General features: G+C 39.9%; 1 protein-coding gene across 1 annotated transcript in view; it reads right to left on the bottom strand.

Annotated features, from left to right (window-relative positions):
• KIF26B (kinesin family member 26B) overlaps window positions 1–13,491 on the bottom strand; it is a 303,764-nt gene that overhangs the window by 49,127 nt on the left and 241,146 nt on the right. The window contains exons 9-10 of the mRNA XM_054822246.1: window positions 12,749–12,932; window positions 7,971–8,130 (exon numbers count right to left, since the gene is read on the bottom strand). Of these exons, the coding sequence (XP_054678221.1) occupies window positions 7,971–8,130; window positions 12,749–12,932 (344 nt within the window). The remainder of the gene's footprint in view (window positions 1–7,970; window positions 8,131–12,748; window positions 12,933–13,491) is intronic.

The following is a 13,491-nucleotide window of genomic DNA, read 5'->3' as shown; positions in this document are numbered from 1 at the left end:
CTGCCTCTTTCAACAAATAAGCTGTTAATCATCAAATACTGAACATGAACTATGGTATACAATATCCCTTAGCAAGGATTTGAGGATTATCTCATCTAATTAGATATAAGCATGTTTTCTAATCTGTGGGCTTAAGCCAAAGCCCAATAAAAAGATTTCCATTGATTTACACTGAGTTTTGGATCAAGCACTGGGATTTTGCAATTCAAAGAGAAAGAGACCTTAAAAAAAGGTGTAACTAAATGATAAAGGAGGAAAAGCAGTTAACTGTGTTAAATCATCTGGCACAGAAATGGACTGGACATCCCATATCCCTGCTAGGGTAGAGTCTGGAGAAAGACACCACTGAGACTTTCTGGATTTCTCTGATGTCATGCAAGTGTAACAATCCAGCCCACTGCTAGTTTTCAGACTCCTAAAAGCAGAGGAGATTCTAGAAGATACACTAGAACATGTTTTATTGTTTATTTGTATAACTGCCTGCCATGTGCAAACACTTTCCAAACAAGGATGAAGATAAATTATCAAAACGGAAGTACAGCTATTGAAAACTGTTAAAGATTTGGCCCCAGAACTCTGCATTGCAACTGATTAAGCCTAGCCCCTAACCAATCTGGGACTGTTTGTTATATAACTGTCAATTAATATTTGTTAGTTACATGTTTATTTTGCTTTTAAATCATTCTGCCAATGAAGTGTTCATTTCAGCTCTTTGGAAGTTATTCCATTGACTAACAGGAATCACTGTTAGCATGCTTTCAATTTTATGTTCCTCTGTCTCCTTACTTACGGATAAGAAATCATTCTGCCACTTGGTCTCACCAGAAACAATTCTCTGCTCCTGTGTGTATTCACATCTTTGAAATACTACAGAATAGTTGTCATCTCCTCTCTCAGAGGTCTCCTTTTCCCTGCCAGCTATGAAGCTTTATTTCCGTTATGGTGTTCTTCGGGGTGAGTAACCCTTTCGTCTTAGACCACTGATAATTCTTCTGGCTTCTCTTTTGAATTTTCTCCAGACTGTAACCTCTTCTTAGCAATGAGATGCCCAACTCTGAACAAGGGGCTGGCGCTATACAAAGAAAAGCTATTTTCTTTGGTCGTCTGCAGTGGGATGTCTCTGCTCTCTTGCCCTGAGTCACACTGGTTTTGTGCAGGGAAAGAAGGATCAGCAGGGAAACGAAAGTTAATTTCACAGATCATATCCATATGCAACTGTTCAAGAAACTGCAGATAACCAAAAACCATGAAGTGAGGCTAATAAATATTACTACATGCTTTTTGATAATTTGCTGCATTGCACAAGAGCTAGTTATTGCAAGAATATGACTATTTAGAAAATTGTTCAATTATACATGAAATGAATTATCACCACATTTCCACAAAAGAAAATGCACTGATGTTCAATTGAGCCTGAACCAGTGGTGGAACAGGTGAGAATAAACTGCTGGATATCCTGACTGAAGGTTCAAAATGGCATTTTAATGAATTAAGTACGGATTCATTTGTATATGAAATCACCACAATGGCCTTTTTGGGTCCCACTCAAGTTATATTTCAGCAATAACTGCATGCTACTGGATTGCTTGTTCATTACCAGTCATGTCTGTGCTGGCCCGGGACCAAAGTAGTGTCTTTCCATGATGCAGCTATCTGCTGCTGATAGGAATGGCTATTTAAATGCAATTAGTAATTGCTATTAAATCCAACTATAAACCACAAGCACTTCCCTTCTCGTTCCATTTTGCAGTTCATCATTATTTGCTTGTTACAGTATCTATAAAGCAGTAATTCATTGAGAGGTTCAAAGAGCATTAAAAGAGCTGACTTGCGAGGTCCGATTCCTCCCACTTGAAGATTTGTGCAGCATGGAGCCATGTCAACTGAGGTCTGTTGTAAAACTGGTGTAACAGGGGATCGGGCTCAGCAAATGCAACATACTCGCTTACATCCACTACACACGCACGCAGACATCTCTGCTCCAAGAATTATCACGTTGCTGGTCTGGCAGGACTGAGTTGAAAAGCCAAAGCTGGGGAATGGCAGCTCCACTGAAGCTTTCCTTGAGGATTTTGTCTACTATCTCTCATTAACTTGATGATGAAACACAGTACTGTAAGACGTGTGCAGATGAAACTCAAATCTGCACTATAAGCTGTACAAACTGTCCTACAATAAAATGCATTGTTGATGAACACTACAACAGCGATTGCTGGAGCATGCAAAATACGTTATCCTCATGCTCCTGAGTTGCAGATTAAATTAACAAAATGCATGAAGTTTTCCTACATTCACAGGCTGCGCAGCCCTGATTCCACCTATTTTATGTAGTTCCCTGGAATAAAGAAGAAAATTGTCAGAAATTCAACCTAGTAAAACTGTCAGCTACAGAAAAGCCCCAAAGGTGAAAGTAATTGCCAGATGCTCCAAGTCCTCATTGTATCTGCGCTGACAGTGTTTCAGTGCTCACCTCTTGCTGGCAACTGCATTGCTCTGCCGCGTTGCCAAAGCACTCTGGCTAGTGTCAAAGAGCATGCACCTAAGGCCAGGTCCTCAGCTGGTATAATATGGCATTGCTCCAGTGGCTTCAGTGTCTGTTAGCCAAGGCTCCGGGCCATGCCACCTGGCTGCCAACATCATGGAAAAATTCTTTTGTTCCTGCGCAGCTCGTGTTTTTGCTAGCTAATTAGGAACTGTTTCACATTCAACAAAATCTCAATTGACCGCTCTCCTACAATTGGATCTTTCAGGGGTATTTCTTAGGCTTATTCCTCTTTTTGAATGGGGTCATTTCTTTTTCTCTTTTGCTTCCCAGTTCTTTTCTGTGGATTGCTGTCTTCTCTACATATTATCTCAGTGTCTCTTGGAGCTCTCCCATTCATTTTGGGCCATTTCCCAGTCCTGTGATTCTGTTTCAGCTGTCATTCATTTCCTCATTTTCATTCTTTATTTCCCCTTTTTCTGCTCTTACATTTCCCCAAGTAAAACAGCAAAACAGTTCTTCATCCACTTCTAATATATTCAATACTAAATTAATGCAGAAAGATTGGAGATTCCAAAGGCAGCACCAGATATTTTCTGAGGCTTTTCTGTGGTTTTTGTACCATGTTCTCGTTGAGGAGAAACAAAAGCAAGAAACAGAAGACTAGTAAATGCTGCAGTGGAAAGCAGAAGTGATTGAAATATCTCAGTTAAAATAATAAATTATTTTAGGTTTTGGTGCTGCTGAAGTAACCATTAAATAGATTGCTCATTTGGGCATATAGTTCAATTTTGGCATTAAATTCTTAGGCCTGGTAAGCAGACATGGTTGTGTGAATCCCACAAAACTAAGACAGTACGAGCTCATAAATAAGGATAAAATCTCCAGTACTAATACTAGTTATTTGTACAACAATTTATTGTGAACTGGTTTTTAGCTTTCCTTATCTCTTCCTGAAAAGTTTTCACTGACATTTCTTCTGAGAAAAATAATCTAACTCATGCTATAAATGCAAAGGCAAGACATATAAACAAAAGAAACCTGGGATACTCTTCACACACAGTTTTTTTACACAGATGAAACAACTGCAGAGAGACACACCCATTTAACCAAGAAAAGAATCTGTATTACTGAGTCCATCCAAACCTCATTTTCATTTTTACTCCAATAATTAACAAACAATGTAAAGAAAATATCTAATACACAGTATAGTCTTTAGGCTCATCTTTTATACCACAATATTATAATCCAACACTTTCCCTTTTCTCCTCTTCACTTAAAAGCAACAATAGTCTACCCCTGACAAAAAAAACCCCAGATTTTTGCATCCCATTAGGATCATCTATGTAAGTCCTAAATTCTAAAAAAAAAAAGAAAAAATGACCTAACAGAGTCCTAGCAACAGTTAAAATTTAAGTAGTGCTTTTTGCCAAGTCTGAATGCCCTTTACAAAGTCCTACTTGAATTTTTTCTAGCTTGGTTTTATAAATGGGAATAAATAAATAAATACAGAAATAAATTATTCTCCAAAGGTCACGCAGAAAGAAAGAATGGATTAGCCCATGGTTTAAGCACCAGATTAGATCTTAAAACATGGTGGCTCTGCCACTAAACCTCTTGTGCTGCCTTGCACCAGTCATGTAATATCATTTTATTTTCTATAGATAGGATTAGAAAAAACAATACCAGCACGCAAGATCTGGGAGGAACTGCAACCATATGACAGAGAAGCAGAAGAGCCAAGAATAAAATTCATGCTTTTGACTCACACCCATCTTTTTTATGGACAAGACTCCCTTCTTGGATAAGCATAAGCATGTAGTTCAAAGTATAGGATGCCTCCAGAAACACACATTGGGACAGCACATTAAGAGAGAAGCCTATTAAATAAAACAAGCAACAATTTCTGAAAGAGAAATTAATACAGCTTTGCACTTTTCTAAACAGTTTTCTTACATTCTCATAGTCATTAAAATGTATAAAAATGATTATTTCCAAAACAGCATTACCATGAATTATCACTACCCCTGTTGCCTAGCAACTGGAGTAATTTTTGAATAGTGAGCTATATAAACCAGTATCTGGAGTTTGTGCAAATGGGTATTCGTTTGAGGGTTTAAAACACATTCATCTTGGAAATCAGAGGCAGATAATGCAGCACTAATGTAAAGCTGAAATGCTTTAAAAAAAATAAAATGGCACTAACAATTACTGCAGCTTAGCAAAACCCTCCTCCTATAGCAGATCTGAGCCCTGTCAACCTTGGTCAGCGCAGGAGTTGACTCCCTTGCTCTTCCTTGGGCTTGCAAGTGCCCTTTCCAATTTTTATGAAGATATTTGACATTCCTGCAGAGAAAATAATTCTTGCCTAGTCTTTTGAGGGTTTTGCTCGTAACTCAAGAGCAAACGAAACTGGTGACATTAAATGGCAATGTATTTAAGTAAAATTAAAAATTCTATTTTTATATAACATACTGAGCAGGAAGAACTCACTGGTTCATTCCATGACAGAATGATGTGGTTAGTAAGGTTCAACATAGGTCTGGACATTAATAGTGACAAAGAGATAACCCACAGATATTAGAGAGAGATTATAAGTACATATATGAAAGATACAAACTCCCAGAAATCATGACCTGGTAGCTCATTAGCTGCATGTTGTTGCCCATAACAGGGATTCTTGTCCATTCTTCAGACCCATATGGATTTAACTTGAATGCAGGACAAGATCCCAAACCATATCAACCTGTATTGTTTGAGGTCTGAGAATTTCTACATTACTTTCTTACAACTTTAGTAGACAAGTTCCTCCTAAAGCTAGTGTCAATCTGTGGTACTATTCCCAAACTACAGGGGGGTGTGGGGGTGTTCCCAAGGGAGAAATATTCCAGCTTAATGGCTTATGAGGCTTAGCTTTATGGATAAGAAGAAAAAAAAGCAAAATGTGATGAACACCAGCATGTGTTTTTCACAGAGACTGCAGGCAGAGAGGCAAATTCATCCCTGGCATAAACACACAGCCCACTGAAGGCAATGCAGTAGCATCTGCTTATACCAGCTATGAATCTGAACAAGCTTTTCCCTACGACTACTACCTGCGGAGATAAAGCTGGATACAGCACTGAAGGGAGTTTAAGAGCCTGCAGCCTCTCAGAGTTGAGAGAACTAAATTTCTGCAGTAAGAGAAAACCTGATGTTTATGAAATTGTGAGTTCCCAGGCTCCCAGGAAGCCATACAGTGCCTACTGACAGGCTCCCATAAAATACTTAATGACTGTTTAATTGCTCAGATAAAGAAAAGATGCTCCATTTTGTCTGCTGCTCTATGGAAATTTGCTGAGACCACAATGTGCAGTGCTGTCACATAAGAAAACACTTCAGTTGTTTTCCTTTGGTCCCGCTCAAAAAAGGCAGTTATCAAAACTTCAGTTTTATCCTTAACAATGAAAGAGAACACCCCTAAAGAAAGGGAAATGATCTCAGCTAGTTAGGCTAGCTGCTGCTCTAAACAAGAGGTGCTACTGAACACATAGCACATCAGTCTATGGGATGCTCAGCCTCTTCCACAAAGCAGCACACGCCCTCCCCCTCCTTCTCTCTTCTCCACCAGGAAGCAGCACACACCTGTACTGCTGGATCACTGTGCAAATAGTGTTTGCACCCACCCACCCAGACTCTTACTGCCAGTGCTTGTGAATAGATCGTATTTGGGGGGAAATGCTTCCTGCACTCTTCTCAGCAAGAAGTGGACAAAATTTGCTCCAAAATATGCCAATATGGTTTTCAAACTACATTTTAAAAGTCCTCCTTAGAAACAGAGACATTGCCTCTGATTTACAGATGACCAACCACTTCTCTATATTTATACTCCATACTATCTGCTTTTACAGGAACAAACTCAAGAGGAGATGCTGGCCTGAAGAGAGCTTTTACCTGGGAATCACAGAAGAAAAATTGGTAGCGCAGCAAGTAGAAGACATGTTTGGTAACATATTTCTCCCAGTCAGGCATTGCGAGAGTATGTTTAGTTCTAGCTTAGGGAGCATCATTAACATCATTTTTCTATTCCTACAGTTTGCCTTCCCGTCAATACATAAAACATGACAGGAAGGAAGACAGAGTTTTGATAAGCACAGTTTGAGCTACGCTTTGTGGAGTGCAGAGTGAATTCAAGCTATTTTCACACTGTGACTAGGTGCATAATCCACAAAACATTTCATGAACATTTATATGCACAAATTTAGTTGGCCCTTAACTGAATTCCAGTCTGAGTGAATTCCAGGAACAGCAGTATTTCCAGAGAGCATGTTTTAAGCTCAGACCACCAAATAATTTTGGAACATAAATGTTAGAAGAAAAATAAAATTATAACCAAATTAAATTCATCTTTATTTTCCAAAATGAAGACAAAACCAAAGAAGTAAAACTTGTCATTACCTTGCAATCTTGAATGAACATGAGAAAATAATCACATTTGTAGCCTCTAACATGATAAAAAAGGTAAAATGTGTGGAGTGAAATACACTCTGTGAATGACTTGGTTCATTTGTCATGTCATTCTGTTGTTCCTAACTCAAGATCTCATATGCATGTCCTTCATGAATAGTAACATTCATGAGCGGTTCAATTACAAGACACTACAGCCATTCCTGTGATACTACTTGCTACTACCTAGGCTTTAGGTTAGAGAAAAGCAATACTGTCCACAAAATCAGAGACTTCTCAATAGGAAGGCTGCATGACTGTCTGGGTTGGGTAATAAATCCAAACTCGCTTTCAGACCTGCACACATGACAAATGGGGTGAGACAACGATGAAGAGAAATGAGTACAGAACATACCCGCAGGGTGAGCAATTCCTCTAATTTCCCAGAAGCTACCTGCAGTAGCAAAGGCCACTCATCTAGTGTGACAAATAGGGCCTACTTCTTTTTTTGCAAGTGAAAGGCTGACACTGAGATTCAAATCATACAAAAATAAAATGCAAAGTAACCTTGGATCACAGAAAGAATCTCATGACAAACATGCATGCTCAGTGTGACTTATATTTTCAAGAAACTAAACTCCACACAATGGACAGCAAAATAATTTTCTTTATAGTGCTGCATTATGGCAGCAACGTTTGTCTCTGTGGAGCAAATAGGAAACTGGCTCTCAGATGCTTTGAAACATTAAAAAAAATCTTTGAACAGTACTAGAAAACAAAATCCTAATACGCTGAACTTTGAGCCTTAAGATCTTTGAGACACCTGGGTCCTATTTCAGCAGGCTTCTTCCTTTGAAACCTGAATGTCAAATACAGCGTAGGTACCAGATGTAAGGTTAGCTCAGGTGTCGTGTGAGCCTTGGGCAGGTTTTGCCGTACCTCACGAGGGCCGCACTGACCCCAGCAGAGTGTCTCCCTGCTTACCCCAAGTCTGCCTCAGGCCCAGACAAGCAAACTGATTACAAGCATCCTCTCGTTAGGTACGACATCAAATACCACTTACTTGTACGGGATGTGTTTGCTTCCATTGACCAGGGCAAGGATGACGTTGCCTAGTGCTGACAATGAGAGACAGAGGCCAGAGCTTCCCTCCCGGTTTTTGCTCAGCACTTTCACGCAGCTACCCAGGTCGATAAGGTGCAAGCGGCTGCGACCTCCAGACACTGCCATAAACAAAGAAAGCAAGCAGTTAGCATGTGCCTCCAAAAGCAGCTTCCCGGGAAAGCAAAAGACTCGCCACGACTTGCAAAGAGGAAACAATCCAGAAACCTTTCCTAATTCATGTTAACAGCAACAAACTGTAGGGGTCCTGTTAACTCACCATCAGCCTCTATGGCTCTGCATCGCTGTCCAGTTCGGACTTGCTCAAAAATTGCTGAGGCTTTCAGTATTCACCCGCTCCTGCAGGTTTAACTCTGTCGGAGTCACCACTATGCTTATTTTTTATTTTTTTAAATACAGCTCTATTAGCCTTCACCTGAGTTGGCTCTGTTTCTGCCTCTGTCATAACGGATTCTCTGTCCAGAAAACTACAGGCTGGGAATTACTGCTTGGTGAGCAGTGATCCTGTGGTAGCTTCTCTTGTCTCTCCCATCTTCAATACTGGATCTTCAGAAGAACCTGTGGTGTCTGTGAGACGTTCAACTTTGCTTTAAGTCTATATACTTCTACGTTATCATTTGGGCGAAGAAAAGGTTTGCCATGCCATGGGTAATGCATTGTGGACAAGCTGCTCTGTTCTGAAAATAGTTTCTGTAAAACTGGCAGTGGATCCCTATGGGGTTTTTTCTTGTTTACTCTGTATGAACACCCTGGATTTAAAGTAAAAAGAGGCTACTGTTGAAACACCAAGATTAACAGACATTTGCTCTTTAAAAACCTATGGTTCCTTATGAACCCAGGATGGGGACTATGTCGACTTTATAGAAGTGCTTCTCATTCTCTACTATCTCAAGACAATTTCCTAGCTGGGTGTTTGTGCATCTGATCTTTGACCGCTCCTCCCTATTCTCAAGAGTTTAGAAGCAATATGTAGGAAAAGGCAGTTTTATTTCCAAAGTTAAGAGCACTACTTGAGGACAGAAACATAACTTAAACAGGAGTAGAAATACATCTGGGTTACATCTATGCAAATAAATTCACAGCCATTTTGACACAGCACCTAAAATTATACAGCTGGTAAAAAAAAGTATTAGCAGTGCGGGGAGACCAGTTCACAAGAAAAGATGGTTGTGGGAGCAACTACATGAAGGGAACCTCAGAAAAGAAGTTTCCAGACACGTTTCATTGCTTTGGAAATGTCTTATCAACCACAAGCATGTTTTTCCAATGACCCCGCATTCAGTAGCTATGGTACCGTGCCATGGGGTACAGGCAGGTAGGTGTCATAGGAGGTAGAAGGAGATAAGTTTACAGAGCTATCTGAGGAAGACACGTGTAAAACATATATATATATATTAACAAAAAGGTGATACGTGATCATATAATTTTGTAGATTTGCTCACAGAAAGAAGGTCTACTATGATAAATGTATACAAATATAGAAAACATACAGCTACTAAAGGTATATATATTAGCTGTAACTTAAAACGTGTTAACCTACACTGAAAAAATAAGGAGATATTTCATTTTGCAAGCACTGCAAAACACAGGGCTCACTGCTTAAAACTACTACCTGGTGTCTTGCATGACATAAAGCCTTTTTGTAGAAATGTTATATATAATTCTACCATTCTGTTTCAGTTGTAATGATAGCTAATTAAAATGAACAACAATAAATTTTTATTTAAATGATAAAAGAAAAAAAGAAACATGGATAAAAAGAAAGATAAGCAGAGCGAAAAAAGAAAGAAGGAAGAAGAGAGAAGAAAGAAGAGATTTTTTCTGTGAAAGTAGTTTATGCTATGGGATTTGAGAATAATATTCCAAAAATGTAGCCAGTGTTAAAATGCAGTAACTTCTGCTTCTTTTAAGTCCCATTAGTGCTTCAGCTACATCAGGTATTAGGCAGCACAGGACTTCTATGTACTAAATTATACTGCAATATCGGTTAAGTCATGCTGAGTATCACAAAACAGAAGTGAAAGATAAATGTCTGATTAAAACTAATGTTGGTGCCTAGACATTCAAAACACTGTAACGGTCCCCAGATTATACAACAACCCATTGAACATGGCCATGGAAGTTTCACTACTGTGCTCGCAGTGGTGGGAAGTGGTGAGATACTTCTATGGGGAAGTATTCACACGGACTACGGGCTCCCGCACTTGCTGCAGAAAGTCAGGCTTCCCGGGGGAACCATCCAGGCAGCTGCACCTTCACCTCCTCTGAAAAGCTCATGGAGGACCTTTGCCTCCCCTCTAAGAGTCCTTAAAACACTTAAGAGTCCCTGACTCCTCGGAGACGGTTACCCTCAGAAGGCTGAAATTACCTTTTTTTGAGTATCCCCCAAGGATTTACTTAGAAAAACAAAGAAATGTGTTTAGTTGCTACTGAAAATGACTGCAGGTGACTTTACTGCATTATATATAATAAATATTTCTGTCGCTAGGATTACCAGACATTGGGGAAACAAAAGAAAATGAAAGAAATCACCACCCTTCAAAATCTTAATCATAATGTTTCCACACATATTCCTATTACACAGGCTGAGCAAACCCAGAGTAAGAGAAATCAATGGATTTTTCCTCCTTATTTAATTTACAAGTCAAAGTAGGACATTTTTAGGATGACAGATCCACTTGCTTGATCTGAAAATGAAGTTATTGGTTAGGCAAGTTCTCCACTAATGTTCCTGGCAACTAAAGAGAGAAGAAAAGTGGAACATCCTAACGCTTGTTTTTGTCTATGGCCACAGAGACTTTTCACAGCTGACAGCTGAAAAATGACTGTGCCAGTTCTGCCACAATGCCATTTATTTCAATGGTGCTAAGCCTGCTTCATGACATTCCTGGTAATGAATCTAACTAGGAGGTAAGTACAGTACCTAAGCGTTATTCTAACAGTCATTTTTTACCGAAATCATATGTTAGCCAGCCCTTTTATCTCTTATCCTTTAGAAGCTGGGTTTCTTCCCCGCCCCCATCCTTTTTTAATCCTGTTACTGGAATCTATATATCTCTACTATCTTCACGTTGTTTTCTGAAAAGTCCTTCATTACAGCAGGAGACAGTGATAATCACTAGGCGCCCTTTCTGAGCAGCTGGAATTCCCCCCTCATTCAATTATCAGTGAGATCTGACCCTGCCTGGCTTGTGAGGCCACTCAGATATGGAAACTTGAAGACAGGAGGTGGTATGGCCATGAGACACAGATACAACTACAGGCAGCGGGCAAAGCATGCCGTATTGTAATCCAACAGGATCATGTCTCCTTTTTTTTAAAATGAGTCATTATAGCCACAGGAAAATATTTTTTTCCCTTTTATTAATTGCATTTGAAAATAGTAGAAAGGGACTGTGTGTACGTGTACTTGTGTGCAGTAAAAAGCATGGAGCATTAAATAATTGTAATAATAATTCCCTCAAAATCTGCCATCTTTATTGCTATGAACCAATCTGAGCATTCAGTCTTCCTTTCCACCACAGGGTGGTTAATTAATAAAACTTTAGTTAATTGAGATTTCTGCTTGCCAGTTCCACAGGGGTTATTACTTAAACACATGCAAACTGCATTTCCATTTAGAGCAACTTTCTGGTTTTCTCTCATAAGTGCAGTCAATGTAAATTTTCTGCATTCAAACATTAGACATTAATACCGCAGTGGTGTTCACCCACTGCACATCATAGCTTGCAATCTATTCCTTATTAGAAATAACCTATGCAGAGCCAGGAGCTGAAACATATGCTATTTCTGCAGAATTGCGTAAGCCCACAAATTTAAAGAAACAGAGCTCTCTGGTGTCTTTCAAACAAACATTTTTTCCCTGTAAAAACCCTTTTTCTAAAAAAGGGTTTTAATGTGAAAGTTTTCTTTTTCGGTGGGGGTGCTTCTTATGTTATACAAATCTTTTATCACTGGAACTTACTAAAAAAACCCGCTTTGTATATCTCTAGTTATAAACAATTTGGGAGACTTGAAAAGGAAGATAAATATAATAAAAAAATACAAATTGTGCGAGTCAAATGAAACCTTTGAACATTACAGAAACATATAAGTAGACATGGAAGCATCTTTTCCTCACTTAAAAGTGGGAGATGGAAGTAAAGACACAAGCCAGTGAAAGCATCTACGGCAAAGAGAGGGAGCAAGCCAATCTGAAAAGCTCCGAGCCTTTAAACGTAACCATGGGAGTGCTTTGTGCACACGTAGTTGGGCCAGTAACTAAAATATCATGCATCTCCAGGAAAAGCTACAGTTTATGCATTGCCAACACCAGCTTCCATACACAGCGCCCTGTCTGGGTGCCAAAGGGGAGCAGCAGACCTAAGGGTAGCAGGGAATGCCCATTGCCACAATATTTTAATCCATGACCTCAACACTATCAGTAAAGATAATACTAAAAGCCAATCTGAAAAGCATTGGGTTTTTTTAGCTACAGAGGCCCACACAGTGCTGAGGATTAACTATTGGTATCTCCACAATGGCAACTAAATTGATAATTAATGGTAATATTCCCCAGTGGCCTTTAATGGCATTTGGTGGGTCTTTACCAGTCTGCTGGTATGAATGGTCCCCATCCTATTCTGAATGGAGAACTGAAGAATATTGTTTAAAGGCCCGTTTAAAGCCAGTCTCCAGGCAGGCCTGGAGGAACCCGAAGGGAGCGAGAGGGCAGCTTACTTCCGCCTTTGCCGCTCTTCTCCATGCGGTACTGGTAGATGTGCAGAGTGAAGAGCATGTGGGAGTTGCGGTGATCCTCCTCGTCACAGTCCCGCTGGCTGCTGCGACGCGAGGCGATGGCGGCGTCGAGGAAGAAGGCAGCCTTCTCTGCCGTAGGGGCACGGAGCTCGCTCTGATTCTGAAGCTGTGGGTCAACACAAGGGAGAAATGACCTAGAAACTCCCACACAAGTCAACACTACCAGACAACTTCCTGCAATCAACACACACTGTAGATACATTGGCTTCTGATGGGACCAAAAAGGAGGAGGTGCCCGATGGAATGAGACCCTCCTCATACTGGCAATGACAATATCACATCCTCCAGGAGCCCCATGATTGAATGCAGGCTTTTGAGGGTTCTTACTTGGGGTACCTCTGGTAGCAGTTGTTACAAAAAAACCCCAGCAACTGAAAACTGTCCTATGGGCTGGACAGATGCATAAATTTGTTCCTTCAGTTTCCCAGAATTTTAAGCTATTTATGTTTATTATTTATTCACTATTTTAATTGTTTTTACTGCCTTTTTTCCCATGCATTGCTGGCTCTGGCAATCACTGTGTCCTTCTGATGGTCAGAAGTGAAAAAAAAAATTGTGGAAGACACATCAATCCCAAACTCAACAGTTGTTGGTGACTGGCAGGGGCAGGACTACGTGTTACCTTTCGGAAAGCGTTAGAAGGGAGCACTCCACAGACAAATCTG

Source organism: Grus americana, chromosome 3 (assembly GCF_028858705.1).
Source record: "Grus americana isolate bGruAme1 chromosome 3, bGruAme1.mat, whole genome shotgun sequence".
NCBI classification, from domain to species: domain Eukaryota; kingdom Metazoa; phylum Chordata; class Aves; order Gruiformes; family Gruidae; genus Grus; species Grus americana.
The sequence above is the reverse complement of the archived record's forward strand: the minus strand, read 5'-3'. Positions and strand labels throughout refer to the sequence as shown.